The sequence below is a fragment of the Cyprinodon tularosa genome, unplaced genomic scaffold (assembly GCF_016077235.1).
Source record: "Cyprinodon tularosa strain WSP-4 unplaced genomic scaffold, ASM1607723v1 ctg1253, whole genome shotgun sequence".
In the NCBI taxonomy this organism is placed as follows: Eukaryota; Metazoa; Chordata; class Actinopteri; order Cyprinodontiformes; family Cyprinodontidae; genus Cyprinodon; species Cyprinodon tularosa.
Window position 1 is genome coordinate 42,650 of NW_024038063.1, and position 18,527 is coordinate 61,176.

Sequence of the window (18,527 nt, forward strand, 5' to 3'; positions counted from 1 at the left end):
CAGCGACTCGCCCAGATTTTAATACTGATGATTACAGCCAATCTGGACCGACTTGACAGACCTGTGGCCCCTGGTCCTCCTCTGAGGGCCCTGGTCCTCCTGTTAGGGGCCCTAGTCCTCCTCTGAGGGCCCTGGTCCTCCTGTCAGGGCCCTGGTCCTCCTCTGAGGGGCTCTGGTCCTCCTGTTAGGGGCCCTGGTCCTCCTCTGAGGGGCTCTGGTCCTCCTGTTAGGGGCCCTGGTCCTCCTGTGAGGGCCCCCAATTGTCCCCTGTGAGGGCCCCTGCAGAACTACCAGGGAACAGGGTGGGGACATTTTAGAAAGGCTGTTTGTCCAGAAGCTTGAGCTCCTCTGGCAGCTGGAGGACACTGTGGTTCCTGGAGCACCAGAGTTGTGAGCTGGAAGGCCTGGGGGCCCTGGGGGGCCCGGGGCCAGTCAGGCTCCTGCGGCCTGAGGCTGTGTGTGTCCACAGGTGCGCTGCTTGCTCTAAATCTCGTTTCCTTCTCATGGCTTAGAATCCGTCTGAACCAATCAGAGCGCAGGGCCTGTCCTTCACGCGGCCCTCTCAGCCATCCTGCATTCTGATTGGCTGCCGGACCAATCCACCCCCCCACCCCCTTACCTTCAGCCCGGTGATGCCCGGCGGCACCACAGCTTTCATCTACCAGGGGACAGAGGGAGAAGCAGGAAAACTGCATCACCATGAGTGGGAACTATGCGTCCGCGGCGCCCACGCAGAGGTCCACGTCGTTTTTCATTGAGGACATCCTGCTGCATAAACCCAAGCCGCTGAGAGAGGTGATGCCCGCGCCTTTCTGCGGCTCCCTGGCTTCCAGGATGCCCCTCCTGGAGTATGGATACCCTCTGATCCCCACCCCGATCCTGGCTCCGCACCCCGCATCCTCTGCACAAGCCGGAGCATCACCAGTACTTTTTCACACCTGGTGAGCACTGCAGGGGGGGGGAGTAAAAAAAATCTTTTTATTTTTATTTTCACATAAAATGTTTTTACTGTAGAGATTCTGGTTAAAATTTTAAATATCAATGTGCTTTAAAATTATTAGATAGAAATGAAAGGAATTATTTTTAGATGTGATTTTATTCAGTCTGCGCTTCATCCTAAAAACATCCTAAAAACTAAAATTATCCTGAAAACTAAAATTATCCTGAAAACTAAAATTATCCTGAAAACTAAAATTATGATGAAAACTATAATTATCCTAAAAACTAAAAAAAATCCCATTCCTTTGATCATTTGACCAGAAGTTCATAAATTTTTTAGAGTTTTTCTCTGATAATTTGTTTTATTCTCAGAAACTTGAAGCAGTTCCGGTTTTTCCTCAGAAATGATCTTTTCTTTTTTTTTTTTTTTTTTTTTTTATATAACTTCTATGTTTGTTGTTCTATGTTTCCTTCACTGGGGTCCGTGCTTCTCTCTACCCTCCATGGGTCCAAAGGGATGCAGATGCCGGCGCTCTTCCAGCATCACGCGGAGCTGCCGGGGAAACACTGCCGGCGGCGGAAGGCCCGGACCGTCTTCTCCGACTCTCAGCTGTCCGGCCTGGAGAAGCGCTTCGAGATCCAGCGGTACCTTTCCACGCCGGAGAGAGTGGAGCTGGCCACGGCGCTCAGCCTCTCCGAGACACAGGTGGGGGGCCACGCGGCAGGACAGGCAGAGGCGCGCGCGCCCAGAGAGAGCGCATTTAAAGCTGCTTTATCTGTATTATTATTTAGCTGTATTATTATTTAGTTGTATCATTAATTATCTGTATTAATATTTATCAGTATTATTATTTAGCTTTATTATTATTTATCTGTATCATCAATTATCTCCATTATCTCTGGAGTCTCAAGCTAAAACCTAAATAAACTAAAACAGCAGGTTGGCCAGTTTCTGATCCAACTTAAGGTTTTATATATTTTTCCTTATTTTTAATTCGATTAGAGAGAAATTATCAATTCTCAGATAAAATTTTCTATTTAGACAATAAAATCTATTTAGTCATTTTACAAAATTGAAGGTTTATTTTATCTGACCTCGATGTTTTTTAGCTGATCGACAAAAGCGAAAATATTGCTGAGGAAAACAGAAATAAATGAAAATCATTTAAGCGCTAAAATCTCTGAGATCAATAAAAAGGACGCAAAAATACACATTAAATAATTTAATAAAATAACATTATATGATATAATGATATGTTGTAATAATAGGATATAATATAATAACAAGTTAATGAAGAGAGGGGTATATTTATATAGCTGCTGGAATCTTTTTATTTTATTTCTATTGTCTTAGTTTCCTATTATGTTGTTATTTTTGGGTAGTTTTTATTGTTTTGGGATCCGGGCAGACTTCATCTCTGTCCGCCTCGTTCTCAGGTGAAAACCTGGTTCCAGAATCGGCGCATGAAGCACAAGAAGCAGCTGCGGAAGGCGCAGGATGAGCGGAAAACTCCCGCAGAGATGGAGCGCTGCGCAGACAACTCCAGCGGGGAGAGCGAGCTGAACGACAAGAGCGCAGAGGAGCAGAGGAGGCCCGGCCTGGAGGAGGACTCCTTCCTCCTGGAGGACAACGACGATGACGACGAGGTGGACATCGAGGACGACATTTGCTCCTCAGACCATCTACTATAGGAGCAGCTGTGGAAGATTCCTCCTGCCGAGGCAGTGTGAGATTATTATTGTTACTATTATGATTATTATTATTATTATTATTATTATTATTATTACTATTATTATTATTGTTACTATTATGATTATTATGATTATTATTATTATTATTATTATTATTATTATTATTATTATTATTATTATTATTATTATTATTACTATTATTATTATTATTATTATTATTATTATTATTATTATTATTATTATTATTATTATTATTATTGCTATTATTATTATTGTTATTGTTATTGTTATTGTTATTATTATTATTATTATTATTGCTATTATTATTATTGTTATCATCATCATTATTATTATTATTGTTGTTATTTTTATTGCTATTACTATTATTATTATTAATATTATTGTTATTCTCTAAAGCTGTTAAATTGCTGTTATTTTTTTGTATTTGTGTATATTTCTGTAAATAGCTCTTTGTAATATAAACGCAGTGTTTTTCCGCCCCTCTACATTTGCACTTTCATCCCAGACAAAAAAACAAACAAACAAAATAAATCTTTAATTGCTCATTTATTTTCTCATGTTTGAATGTAATTTACAGTTTATTCACTTTGTTGGAAAATGTCTGTAAATCTATTGAGACCTTTTTGTTTTTTACTGGGAAATGTCTCATTGATATCAATAATTCTGTTATTAATCCTTCTGATTCCATCCGTTTGATTTTTCATTTTTAAACATTTTATAGCCTGTTAAAATGTTCCTGTTTATAAATGGAAACCATCGGTGGACTGATGTGTTTCCAAAGCGGGTTTTGTGGGCGGAGCCTCTTCACTTCAATGATCGGCTCATGTTGATTTATTAGATTTTATAGATATGTTGTCTTTATGATCAAAAACCAGTTTCCAGATGGAATCAGATGATTTTAAAAAATAAGAACCTTTTTAACTTTTTACCTCCTAAATATATAAAATGAATCTGAATGGATCCATTCTCTGTAAATTGGATTTTCTTACCCTGTAAAAATGTGTTGGTTATTTTTGGCTGCAGGGAAGGAATTCAACTTTAAAAGGTTCCAGAAAAGATTTTTATTTGAAACCATTTTCCCTCCTTGATGATTTCAGAGGAATAAAAGCAGATCTTTCTAAAGCTTCACTGGCTTTTATCGGTTCTTAGAAAAGTCAAAACCTTTTATTTTATTTTTTCATGATATGAATGTTTGTAATTCACACTAATTCTGCTAAGAACATATTTTAGTTTAATGAACGTTTAACTCCTAATTAAATATTAACACATTTCTAACATCAGAAATAATTCACTAATACTAAATATTTTAAATGGGAATAAACTGATTTAGATAAAACCAAAACTTTTAGTTTGACTCCAGTGGCTCCAATTAATCTGACAGGAAATAAAATCAATTTAACCAGCAGCATCCCATCAGCTTCACCCAGTGTTCCCATCAATGCATCAGTTTCACCCAGTGTTCCCATCACTGCATCAGCTTCACCCAGTGTTCCCATCAATGCATCAGCTTCACCCAGTGTTCCCATCACTGGACCAGTTTCACCCAGTGTTCCCATCACTGGACCAGCTTCACCCAGTGTTCCCATCAATGCATCAGCTTCACCCAGTGTTCCCATCAATGCATCAGTTTCACCCAGTGTTCCCATCACTGGATCAGCTTCACCCAGTGTTCCCATCACTGGACCAGCTTCACCCAGTGTTCCCATCACTGGACCAGCTTCACCCAGTGTTCCCATCACTGGACCAGCTTCACCCAGTGTTCCCACCACTGGACCAGCTTCACCCAGTGTTCCCACCACTGGACCAGCTTCACCCAGTGTTCCCATCACTGGACCAGCTTCACCCAGTGTTCCCATCACTGGACCAGCTTCACCCAGTGTTCCCATCACTGGACCAGCTTCACCCAGTGTTCCCATCACTGGACCAGCTTCACCCAGTGTTCCCATCACTGGACCAGCTTCACCCAGTGTTCCCACCACTGGACCAGCTTCACCCAGTGTTCCCACCACTGGACCAGCTTCACCCAGTGTTCCCATCACTGGACCAGCTTCACCCAGTGTTCCCACCACTGGACCAGCTTCACCCAGTGTTCCCATCACTGGACCAGCTTCACCCAGTGTTCCCATCACTGCATCAGCTTCACCCAGTGTTCCCATCACTGGACCAGCTTCACCCAGTGTTCCCATCACTGCATCAGCTTCACCCAGTGTTCCCATCACTGGACCAGCTTCACCCAGTGTTCCCACCACTGGACCAGCTTCACCCAGTGTTCCCATCACTGCATCAGCTTCACCCAGTGTTCCCACCACTGGACCAGCTTCACCCAGTGTTCCCATCACTGGACCAGTTTCACTCAGTGTTCCCATCACTGGATCAGCTTCACCCAGTGTTCCCACCACTGGACCAGTTTCACCCAGTGTTCCCATCACTGGATCAGCTTCACCCAGTGTTCCCATCACTGGACCAGCTTCACCCAGTGTTCCCATCACTGGATCAGCTTCACCCAGTGTTCCCATCACTGGATCAGCTTCACCAAGTGTTCCCATCACTGGACCAGCTTCACCCAGTGTTCCCATCACTGGACCAGCTTCACCCAGTGTTCCCATCACTGGATCAGCTTCACCCAGTGTTCCCACCACTGGACCAGTTTCACCCAGTGTTCCCATCACTGGACCAGTTTCACCCAGTGTTCCCATCACTGGATCAGCTTCACCCAGTGTTCCCACCACTGGACCAGTTTCACCCAGTGTTCCCATCACTGGATCAGCTTCACCCAGTGTTCCCATCACTGGACCAGCTTCACCCAGTGTTCCCATCACTGGATCAGCTTCACCCAGTGTTCCCATCACTGGATCAGCTTCACCCAGTGTTCCCATCACTGGACCAGCTTCACCCAGTGTTCCCATCACTGGACCAGCTTCACCCAGTGTTCCCATCACTGGACCAGCTTCACCCAGTGTTCCCATCACTGGACCAGCTTCACCCAGTGTTCCCATCACTGCATCAGCTTCACCCAGTGTTCCCATCACTGGACCAGCTTCACCCAGTGTTCCCACCACTGGACCAGCTTCACCCAGTGTTCCCATCACTGCATCAGCTTCACCCAGTGTTCCCACCACTGGACCAGCTTCACCCAGTGTTCCCACCACTGGACCAGTTTCACCCAGTGTTCCCATCACTGGATCAGCTTCACCCAGTGTTCCCATCACTGGACCAGCTTCACCCAGTGTTCCCATCACTGGACCAGCTTCACCCAGTGTTCCCATCACTGGATCAGCTTCACCCAGTGTTCCCATCACTGGATCAGCTTCACCCAGTGTTCCCATCACTGGACCAGCTTCACCCAGTGTTCCCATCACTGGATCAGCTTCACCCAGTGTTCCCATCACTGGACCAGCTTCACCCAGTGTTCCCACCACTGGACCAGCTTCACCCAGTGTTCCCATCACTGGACCAGCTTCACCCAGTGTTCCCATCACTGGATCAGCTTCACCCAGTGTTCCCACCACTGGACCAGCTTCACCCAGTGTTCCCACCACTGGACCAGCTTCACCCAGTGTTCCCACCACTGGACCAGCTTCACCCAGTGTTCCCATCACTGGACCAGCTTCACCCAGTGTTCCCACCACTGGACCAGCTTCACCCAGTGTTCCCACCACTGGACCAGCTTTACCCAGTGTTCCCATCACTGGATCAGCTTCACCCAGTGTTCCCATCACTGGATCAGCTTCACCCAGTGTTCCCATCACTGGACCAGCTTCACCCAGTGTTCCCATCACTGGATCAGCTTCACCCAGTGTTCCCATCACTGGATCAGCTTCACCCAGTGTTCCCATCACTGCATCAGCTTCACCCAGTGTTCCCATCACTGCATCAGCTTCACCCAGTGTTCCCATCACTGGACCAGCTTTACCCAGTGTTCCCACCACTGGACCAGCTTTACCCAGTGTTCCCACCACTGGACCAGCTTTACCCAGTGTTCCCATCACTGGATCTTAAACTGGATGGAGAACACCTCCACATCCCATAATGTAGCTTCAGAGGTTAAACTCTTGGTCAGATGATCCTCAGAGAGGAACATGCTGAAGAACAGGATCTACATGTAAATAAAAAATAAAGGTTTCATTGTTTTGCATAAAGACTGATTATCATCATCATCAGATCAAAGGAAAAAGAAGCATCATTCATCTTTATGCTTTGATAGAGAAAAACCAAACAGAGCAGCTTAATGGAGCAGAAGCCTTCTGACAGGAGAAAGCAGAGAATCTAAAACTCCACCAAGAAGTTCTTCAACACATTTCACCACATTCAGCTTGTGGAAAAGAGCCATCAGTTGGACGGAGGCAGAGGAGAGCGGAGAGACAGAAGAGAAGCAACAAAGCTCCTGATGGGAGAAGAACAGGAACTCAGAGCAACCCAAAGACTGACGAGTCGGAGGAGACCGGACCTTTGCTTTGGTTCTGATCCAATGGAACACATCCAGGTTAGTCCTAATAGCAGCAGTGAAGAGCTGTGATGGAGACATTTTCTGGATTTATTCAGGTTTCCTCACCTGCTGAGAGGAAACATCTGATCCAACATTAAAGAAAGCAGCGCTGCTTTTTAGAACATGGTGCTTTAAATAACCAAAAACAACAAAAACATTATTTTCTCCTGATTTATTGCTTCACTTTTAGTCCTAGTACTTAATCCATCATTTTGCTCTAAATAATATAATTCAGAGATTACATCAAAAGCTTTCCTCTAGGAGCAACAATAGGATGATAATTTTCTGTCAAAATGCAAAATTGACCCTGGAAATGATTTCAAATAGTTTAGAATAATTCTATAATTTATCAATCAGAGACTGATGATACAATAATCCCACTGATTATGGATTAGTCGGACTGATTATTCATTAATCCAATTGGTCAGTCATTAATCCGACTGATTATTCATTAATCCAATTGGTCAGTCATTAATCCGGCTGATTATTCATTAATCTGGCTGATTATTCATTAATCCAATTGGTCAGTCATTAATCCGACTGATTATTCATTAATCCAATTGGTCAGTCATTAATCCAACTGATTATTCATTAATCCACTTGGTCAGTCATTAATCCGACTGATTATTCATTAATCCGGCTGATTATTCATTAATCCAATTGGTCAGTCATTAATCCGACTGATTATTCATTAATCCAATTGGTCAGTCATTAATCCGACTGATTATTCATTAATCCAATTGGTCAGTCATTAATCCGACTGATTATTCATTAATCCAATTGGTCAGTCATTAATCCGACTGATTATTCATTAATCCAACTGATTATTCATTAATCCAATTGGTCAGTCATTCATCCGACTGATTATTCATTAATCCGACTGATTATTCATTAATCCGGCTGATAATTCATTAATCCAATTGGTCAGTCATTAATCCGACTGATTATTCATTAATCCAATTGATCAGTCATTAATCCGACTGATTATTCATTAATCCAATTGGTCAGTCATTAATCCGACTGATTATTCATTAATCCGGCTGATTATTCATAAATCCAATTGGTCAGTCATTAATCCAACTGTCAGTCATTAATCCAATTGGTCAGTCATTAATCCGACTGATTATTCATCAGTCCGACTGATTATTAATTAATCTGACTGATTATTCATTAATCCAATTGGTCAGTCATTAATCCGACTGATTATTCATTAATCCGACTGATTATTCATTAATCCAATTGGTCAGTCAATAATCCAACTGATTATTCATTAATCCAATTGGTCAGTCAATAATCCGACTGATTATTCATTAATCCGACTGATTATTCATTAATCCAATTGGTCAGTCATTAATCCCACTGATTATTCATTAATCCGACTGATTATTCATTAATCCGACTGATTATTCATTAATCCCACTGATTATTCATTAATCCAATTGGTCAGTCAATAATCCGACTGATTATTCATTAATCCGACTGATTATTCATTAATCCCACTGATTATTCATTAATCCAATTGGTCAGTCATTAATCCCACTGATTATTCATTAATCCGACTGATTATTCATTAATCCAATTGGTCAGTCATTAATCCCACTGATTATTCATTAATCCGACTGATTATTCATTAATCCAATTGGTCAGTCATTAATCCCACTGATTATTCATTAATCCGACTGATTATTCATTAATCCCACTGATTATTCATTAATCCAATTGGTCAGTCATTAATCCCACTGATTATTCATTAATCCGACTAATTATTCATTATTCCGACTGATTATTCATTAATCCAATTGGTCAGTCATTAATCCCACTGATTATTCTTAATCTGATTATTTGGAACCTTGTCCAGCATGAGTCCCAGACAAGGAACATCCACTCTAACGTTCTGCTCTCTCTGCTTTTTCTCATAGTAGCTTCATCTGGTCTGTTCCTGTTTGGCTGTGACTCCATCCTGGAGAGAAATATCAGCTGTGCTGCTGCCATCAACACCTTTGTTTCTAGATGTTGGAGCTTGGACTGTTTTCCAGTGTAGTCCTGTTTCTCTGACTGTGACTAACTGGATGTGCTCTCTTCATCCTCTGACATGGGAGCTGGCTCGGAGCTCGTCTGCCTGGCTGTGTGTTTCCTGGACGGGGCCGCCTGTGGAGCTGGTTGACAGTTGCCTTTTGTATCTATGCTTCTTTTTCTATGTCTGCTTCTGTCTCCTTGAACCCCAGTGGGCCTCAGCAGATGGCCGCTCACACTGAGCCTGGTTCTGCTGGAGGTTTCTTCCTGTTCAAAGGAAGTTTTTCCTCTCCACTGTCGCTACCAGCATGCTTAGTGCGAGGGATTGCTGAAGAGTCAATGAGTCGATGCAATCAAATATAATTTCTGCAAGATCATTCAGGGCAAAAATATCAATGACTGACTATGAATATTCATTAATCTTACTGTGATTATTTATTAGTCTCTGCTTTGTCAATAAACCTGACCAGATTACCAGATTTTAATCCCGGAAACAGATTAAAAAAGACTCCATCTGTTACATGTAGATCCTCTTTGCTCTTTGTCCTTCACTCACCATCTTTTGTAGACTTTAAAAAGCAATTCATGTCTTCAGCAAAATGTGATTCTGATAAGCGTGCGGTGAGGAGGAAACAAACTCTCTCTCTCTCTCTCTCTCATCCACCCACCCTCACAGAATAGGCCAGGCAGAAGGTGATCAATTAAAAGATTAAGTGTTTTGCAACACATGGACGCATCTGCATTTGGGCCTAATAGCAGGGCCATCAGCTCATTTTCAGGAGTCCTGCCGCCAATTGAAAGCACACTTCGCACATCAAAGCATCCATGTCTGCCTTTGCTTCCCGATGAACACAGAGAGATGCTAATTTGCTCTCCTTCATGTTTAGTGGTGAAAGACTCCTTCAATTAACTGCATTTCAATGGCAAAAAATGAGTGGGTGGGAGGTAAAAAAGAGACACAGCTGGGACAGGCAGCGATTCTCATCAGATTAAAAAGGCCGAGGCCATTTGTTTTCAACTGAGCATCTAAGGACTTAACACTAAAAACATAGAAACTTCAAAGAGTCCATGATGGGTTAAATAGAGACTATAATCTCATTAAAATATTGGTAAATAGTGCTTTGATAATGATCTAAGGCTTCTAGTAGTGAAATGGGCCTTTTGTGTGGAGTGAAATTACAGCTTATTATAATGCTAGCACATTAAGGGACCTAATCCATCATCACCGTGTTTCTTTCTGAGCATCTCGAACGGTTTGTGTGAATCAGACTGAGGCGATTGGCCTGAAAACAGAGAATATTCAGCAATGCCTCCTGATCATGGAACCTAATCCATCTATGGAAACTCCTCCGCTGACACGTGAAGGTCACAGGAGGTCAACGGATACAGATGTTCTTCATTTACACCTGACTGACTGTTCAGCTGCTTCTCACGCCTTACATGTGTTCATCGCTGGTCTCCAATGATGTTCAATTATGATCCAAAATGCTGCAGCCAGAGTCCTGATAAAAATGAAAAAGAGAGATCATATCTCTCCTGGAGAGAAATATCAGCTGTGCTGCTGCCATCAACACCTTTGTTTCTAGATGTTGGAGCTTGGCCTGTTTTCCAGTGTGGTCCTGTTTCTCTGACTGTGACTAACTGGATGTGCTCTCTTCATCCTCTGACATGGGAGCTGGCTCGGAGCTCGTCTGCCTGGCTGTGTGTTTCCTGGACGGGGCCGCCTGTGGAGCTGGTTGACAGTTGCCTTTTGTATCTATGTTTCTTTTTCTATGTCTGCTTCTGTCTCCTTGAACCCCAGTGGGCCTCAGCAGATGGCCGCTCACACTGAGCCTGGTTCTGCTGGAGGTTTCTTCCTGTTCAAAGGGAGTTTTTCCTCTCCACTGTCGCTACAAGCATGCTTAGTGTGAGGGATTGCTGAAGAGTCAATGAGTCGATGCAATCAGCTGGTTTTCCTTAGATAGAAAACTTTGAATCAATCTGACTGGATGATCTGGTTGATCTGGAAAGTGCCTTGAGATGACATGATGTGAATTGGAGCTATAGAAATAAACTGAATAGAATCAAACTGCATACAGAGTCCTCTTACTAGTAGCATCACTACACCATTCACAGCTGACATAGCGCCATCTGCTGGAATTCTTTTATCAGCAGAAAGGATGACAGAGAGTTTGGTTTTTTCACAGTTTAACATTTAAACAGTCAGATTATGGACTGGATTTAAACAAGCTGATCATCAGCACTAATGAAACCAGATCAATTTACCACTTCTGATTTATTTCATTTTATTATCTTCACTTTCTTCAGCTTACTTATACAAGGTATCAATAGAAGACAAATAAAAACACACACAGATCTCTGTCTCGTGATGCGGGAGCTTGAAGCTGACAGAGGGTCAGAGGTCAGCCTGTAGGGGCAGTAGAGGCCGCTGGTCAGGTGAGCGATGAATGAAATCTAAAATGTCTCCTCTAGTCAGGTGTTGTGCATTTTAGCCTAAAGCAGTTTGAAATGATTTCCTTCAGGTTCACATGTGGCGCCATCTTGGCAGCCTGTAGGTTTGTCTTAAAGCTGTATGATGCCATGACATTGGTAGTTATGATGAGGCCCAGCATTACATAGTTTAATTCCCCTCAGTTCACTGTTGAAGGGGATTAAAATAGTCTCCATTGGTTAAATAAAGTTATTTTCATGTTTAAACATGCAGTCTATCATGTTAACTATGAAACTAAATCCAGAGACAAGAATAGAAGGAAAACCTGGAGCTAAAATCTTCCCTAAAGGGATTGTTTGTGATGAATTGTTTGTTGCAGTGAGCTTAGAATCAGGATGATGGAGTGAAGGGATGGTGAAACAAAGGTCAACCTGCAGATGTTTAAAAATTCAATTCAATTCAGTTTATTTATATAGCGCCAAATTCACAACACATGTCATCTCAAGGCACTTTACAGTTCAACCAGATCAAACATGGCACCTCTTTATTTTTTTGTGAGTGTGTGACATCACAAATCTGTAGGCGACCAAGTGCGATGACCGAGTGCGGCGTTCCGAGTGCGGTGACCGAGTGCGGTGACCGAGTGCGGTGACCGAGTGCGGCGACCGAGTGCGGTGACCGAGTGCGGTGACCGAGTGCGGTGACCGAGTGTGATGACCGAGTGCAGTGACCGAGTGCGGTGACCGAGTGCGGTGACCGAGTGCGGTGACCGAGTGCGGTGACCGAGTGCGGCGACCGAGTGCGGTGACCGAGTGCGGTGACCGAGTGCGGTGACCGAGTGTGATGACCGAGTGCAGTGATCGAGTGCTTCCCCTTTGGGTACAGATGCTGTTTGAGGCGCAGGTGTTTTAAGGTGTGGGTTGAGTTCAGGACGGGTTAGCTATGAACCCGGAGTGCTCAGTGTTGGGGTACAGGTCACAGTTAGGTTGTAGAAATGAATGGAAGTCAATCTAAAGTCCCCACAAGGATAGAGAAACATGACGATGTGTGTGAAAGATTAGAGCTGCTTGTGTTCGTGGCTTCAGCAAGTCGTCCCAGACAAAGGGGAGCTAATCACTCTAGATTGAACTGGATGCCCTTCAGAGGGAGGATTGTAGTTTCACTCAGCCATTGGAAATTGGCACAATAGGATGCCTTTCTTTCAAAGCTTTCCCTCTCTGTCAACTCATCTTCATCTGCTTTTATGCTTAGTAGGCACTGCAAGCAGATTGCTTTTCAAACTGAGCCTATAATCTTGTCAGACACGTTGCTAACAGGGTGGGAAACATGGGAGGTTAAGGGTGATGAGTGAAGGCCTTTATTAAAGCTATACCCCCCCCCCACCTGTGTGTTGTCTCTCACTGCAGACTGAAGCTCGGCTCAATGCTGACGCTGAACTAGCTGGAAAGAAGCACTCAGAAGAATTGTTGAGGACCCACCTGAACCGCCCAGCTAAACCAGGACAAGTAAGTCTAAATCATTAGATGCAAATAGCTAAGCTTTAGGCTCCCTCTCTTCTAATCACCTCATCCTCAAACACATCTTCAAATGGCTCCTCAGAGCGTGCAACTCTGTGGCTTATATACTCATTATCTTTTAGTAATTAGGCCAATCTTTAGAGCGAGGCAATTAACCTGATGCTTTGTGCCCTCGGTCATCAGAACGCTCTGACCAGATTAAGAAGTCCATATATGGAGGCGGCTGAGAGGATTTGGGACTTCAAAGGACCAGTTATTTGGAAAACCTTTCATAAAACATTTATGACCTCACTCAACTAGTTCACCAAGTCCTGATGGACGCATTTCTGAGTGATCCGATTGGCTCTCCTACTGACAGGAAAAAAAACATTTTTATAAATTCTTAGAGCAAAATAATGACATTTAAACCAGATATTATTTACTGATTTGTAAAATCATGCAGGGAAGATCTATGTTGTTATAAAAATAATGATGATTTTAAATGCTTATAGAGGAAATAAGCCTCCTGTAGAAAACTTAAACTCCTTTAGAAGAAAATATTCATAGATATAGTCTGGATAAAAAGGGCACCTGGGTTTACCTGCCTGGGTTTATCTACCTGGGTTTACCTGCCTGGGTTTACCTACCTGGGTTTACATGCCTGGGTTTACCTACCTGGGTTTACCTACCTGGGTTTACCTGCCTGGGTTTACCTGCCTGGGTTTATCTACCTGGGTTTACCTGCCTGGGTTTACCTGCCTGGGTTTACCTACCTGGGTTTACCTGCCTGGGTTTACCTACCTGGGTTTACCTACCTGGGTTTACCTGCCTGGGTTTACCTACCTGGGTTTACATGCCTGGGTTTACCTGCCTGGGTTTACCTACCTGGGTTTACCTACCTGGGTTTACCTACCTGGGTTTACCTGAGTTTACCTACCTGGGTTTACCTACCTGGGTTTACCTGCTTGGGTTTACCTGCCTGGGTTTACCTGCCTGGGTTTTCCTGCCTGGGTTTACCTGCCTGGGTTTTCCTGCTTGGGTTTACCTACCTGGGTTTACCTGCCTGGGTTTACCTGCCTGGGTTTACCTGCCTGGGTTTACCTACCTGGGTTTACCTGCCTGGGTTTACCTGCCTGAGTTTACCTACCTGGGTTTACCTACCTGGGTTTACCTACCTGGGTTTACCTACCTGGGTTTTCCTGCTTGGGTTTACCTACCTGGGTTTACCTACCTGGGTTTACCTACCTGGGTTTACCTACCTGGGTTTACCTACCTGGGTTTACCTACCTGGGTTTACCTACCTGAGTTTACCTACCTGGGTTTACCTACCTGGGTTTACCTACCTGGGTTTTCCTGCTTGGGTTTACCTACCTGGGTTTACCTACCTGGGTTTACCTACCTGGGTTTACCTACCTGGGTTTTCCTGCTTGGGTTTACCTACCTGGGTTTACCTGCCTGGGTTTACCTGCCTGGGTTTACCTACCTGGGTTTACCTGCCTGGGTTTACCTACCTGGGTTTACCTGCCTGGGTTTACCTACCTGGGTTTACCTACCTGAGTTTACCTACCTGGGTTTTCCTGCTTGGGTTTACCTACCTGGGTTTACCTACCTGAGTTTACCTACCTGGGTTTACCTACCTGGGTTTACCTACCTGGGTTTTCCTGCTTGGGTTTACCTGCCTGGGTTTACCTACCTGAGTTTACCTACCTGGGTTTACCTACCTGGGTTTACCTGCCTGGGTTTACCTGCCTGGGTTTACCTACCTGGGTTTACCTACCTGGGTTTTCCTGCCTGGGTTTACCTACCTGGGTTTTCCTGCCTGGGTTTACCTACCTGGGTTTACCTACCTGGGTTTACCTACCTGAGTTTACCTACCTGGGTTTACCTACCTGAGTTTACCTACCTGGGTTTACCTACCTGGGTTTTCCTGCCTGGGTTTACCTACCTGGGTTTACCTACCTGGGTTTACCTACCTGGGTTTACCTACCTGGGTTTTCCTGCTTGGGTTTACCTACCTGGGTTTACCTACCTGGGTTTACCTACCTGGGTTTACCTACCTGGGTTTTCCTGCTTGGGTTTACCTACCTGGGTTTACCTGCCTGGGTTTACCTGCCTGGGTTTACCTACCTGGGTTTACCTGCCTGGGTTTACCTACCTGGGTTTACCTGCCTGGGTTTACCTACCTGGGTTTACCTACCTGAGTTTACCTACCTGGGTTTTCCTGCTTGGGTTTACCTACCTGGGTTTACCTACCTGAGTTTACCTACCTGGGTTTACCTACCTGGGTTTTCCTGCTTGGGTTTACCTGCCTGGGTTTACCTACCTGGGTTTACCTACCTGAGTTTACCTACCTGGGTTTTCCTGCTTGGGTTTACCTACCTGGGTTTACCTACCTGAGTTTACCTACCTGGGTTTACCTACCTGGGTTTACCTACCTGGGTTTTTCTGCTTGGGTTTACCTGCCTGGGTTTACCTACCTGAGTTTACCTACCTGGGTTTACCTACCTGGGTTTACCTGCCTGGGTTTACCTGCCTGGGTTTACCTACCTGGGTTTACCTACCTGGGTTTACCTACCTGGGTTTTCCTGCCTGGGTTTACCTACCTGGGTTTTCCTGCCTGGGTTTACCTACCTGGGTTTACCTACCTGGGTTTACCTACCTGGGTTTACCTACCTGAGTTTACCTACCTGGGTTTACCTACCTGGGTTTACCTACCTGGGTTTACCTACCTGGGTTTTCCTGCCTGGGTTTACCTACCTGAGTTTACCTACCTGGGTTTACCTACCTGGGTTTACCTGCCTGGGTTTACCTGCCTGGATTTACCTACCTGGGTTTACCTTTTCATTGACCATTTATTTTTCACCAATCTTGTAGTTCAGATTCTAATAGAGGTCAAACTGTGATCATAATAAACTGAGTAAAATGAGTCTATCGTCATCTGGTGGTAGAAGGAGCTTTTCTCCTTCATCCAATCCATTGATTGATCGACTTTATTGATTGAGCGACTTTATTGATTGACTTTATTGATCTCACAGTGTAGAAATGTACTCGTTTCCATCAGCTTAAATAGTCAAAGAAGAAGAAGAAGAAGGAGGGAAAAGGTGCATGATGGGATATATACAGTATATACAGTGCATCCACATAGGTCCGTTTTTTTTTCTTTTTGTAGCAGGATTATTATACAGGTTTATTGTTCAGGGTGTTTACATGAGTTTATATAGATGGATGTTTATATATAGTTATTGTACAGGGTATTAAATAGTAATTATTCTCCATTGCAGCAGTTATTGCGGTTGTAGTGTCTCATTGTAGAGTCTGGTTGCAGCAGCGATGAATGACCTGCAGTAGCGCTCCTTTTTCTAGGCTGTAAAAGTCTTTCAGGTGTCCTCAGGTTGAATGCTGGGAAACAGGAGAGATTTTTACTGATATCTGTGAAGAGTCACAGTCAGTCATCCAGGTAAAGCTGGACAACTGACTGTGACTAACTGGATGTGCTCTCTTCATCCTCTGACATGGGAGCTGGCTCGGAGCTCGTCTGCCTGGCTGTGTGTTTCCTGGACGGGGCCGCCTGTGGAGCTGGTTGACAGTTGCCTTTGTATCTATGCTTCTTTTTCTATGTCTATTTCTATGCATTTAACCCATCTCCTTGAGGAGCAGTGGGCTGCCATTGTGCGGGGCACACGGAGCAGTGCAATCTAACTGGATAATCTGATTGAACTGCATATCTAAAGTGGCCTGAGACCACATGAGATGTGAATTGTCACCATAAAACTTCAACAGAAGTAAGTAGAATTTAAAATGTTTTTAATAATTCATGTAAATAAGATTCTTACCCAATTAATCCCCATAAAGTAAACGGCAGGACAGAAGATAAGTGGATTGGCACATTTAAAACATTTAAAATGCTGCATTAGGATATATGAAACAGAAAACACACATGTACACCATTATATATATATATATATTTATATATATTTATATATATATATATGTATTATTTAATCAGACATATAAATGTTTGTATATCTGGAGCGTGTAACAAAACAAATTTCCCTCTGGGATTATTAAAGTATGTCTGATTCTGATTCTGATTCTGATCCCAGGACCCAAAAATATACCTGATGCTCCCTGTTAGACGGACAGAGACGTAAGGAGCTGCAGCCTGGACCCTTTCAAAGACGCAGAGGATGGAGCTAAATCAGCCATTTAGACCACAATAAAACAAATAAACCAAGATAATCTTTGTGCTGAGAGGCACAATTCTGTCCCAAGAGAATGAAGGGCTGAAGCGCTTCTTTGCATGATGTGACCGAATTATTCAGCCTGGGGACTATCAGTGTGTTTCTCATGCATCTAATGCCACTGATTTAGCAAAAACCAGCTTTGCCCATTTCAGAGAGCAAATATTTATTCCGCTGCTGTTGGGGACATTAAGGGAGCTGCTCAAGAGCTCAAAGTAATGATGTTTTCTCCAATCCTTTCCATTTTCCTTCCCAACACCTCCCGTTATTTAAATCACAGTAGCGATTCCATCAGTGATTTCCTCCACATTCCAGGAAGGTAATTAAATGCATCTATCTGGTAACACATGGTAGCTGAGGTCCAGCTGAGTCTAGGATTCCATATGTTCAATTTTTATCAAGCAAACAAAGAAGCAATGCTGAAAGGTTACACTCTCATTAAAGCTTAAGGCATGGAGGGATAAAAGCAACCTGCAGGAAAAGACAAACACATTTTATTGTTTCTATCATCCAAACTCTGCAGCCCATTAAAACCAGCACCACTTGAGAGGTATCAATAGTGACGCATTTCCATCGACGTCTGCCTTTTTCCACCACATCAGATTACATCAATTTACCCTTTCACTTGTTGCTGATGTTGGCTTTACTGCAGTGAAATGAAAATGGTCTGTTAACAGTGTAATGAAAATCATTTAGTCAACTTTAAGGCTCCCCTCAGTGGCAAAGGACCATCTGAGTGGATCGATGCCATTGACAGACTGAAGACTTTTTCACTCAATGTCACTAATTCTCTGAGACTGAAAGGTGAAGGTCAGTGTGAATGAGAGCAGCCAGACTCTGGATGTAGAGTTAGGCTGTTAGTAACGCCATCAATCTCAGACATGAAACTAACCCAGAGGTTTTATCACCAAGTGAATCAGCAGTGATCCAGTGGAAACAAGGACAGATCCAACACTGATACCATCCTGGGAGAAGAAGTGGAGGAGATGGAGGAGTAGAAATCCGTTGGTGTTCAGCTGGACAACAACCTGGACTGGAAACACAACCAGGAAGCCGTCTCTATGAAGGGACAGAGCAGACTGGACCTCTAGAGGAAGCTTAGGTCCTTCAGAGGCTACAGATCATCTATCAGTCTGCTGAGGAGAGGCTGATCTCTTCATCATCATCATCATCATCATCATCATCAGAGCTAATGACTGAAAGAAGCT

General features: G+C 43.6%; 2 protein-coding genes across 2 annotated transcripts; both read left to right on the forward strand.

The window, feature by feature from the left end:
* The first annotated feature begins 632 nt into the window (after nt 1-632).
* bsx (brain-specific homeobox) lies at nt 633-2,743 on the forward strand. Its single transcript, XM_038276581.1, is given in 4 exon segments — nt 633-891; nt 893-941; nt 1,455-1,645; nt 2,377-2,743. Coding segments are annotated over 4 exon segments (687 nt in total). The 5' UTR covers nt 633-699; the 3' UTR covers nt 2,632-2,743.
* A 655-nt stretch (nt 2,744-3,398) lies between these two features.
* On the forward strand, nt 3,399-6,651 carry LOC119777621 (adhesive plaque matrix protein-like). The gene is made up of 2 exons (XM_038276580.1): nt 3,399-3,411; nt 4,100-6,651. Exons 1-2 carry the CDS (start codon nt 3,399-3,401, stop codon nt 6,649-6,651), a joined length of 2,565 nt encoding a protein of 854 aa, XP_038132508.1.
* The last annotated feature ends 11,876 nt before the right edge of the window (nt 6,652-18,527 follow it).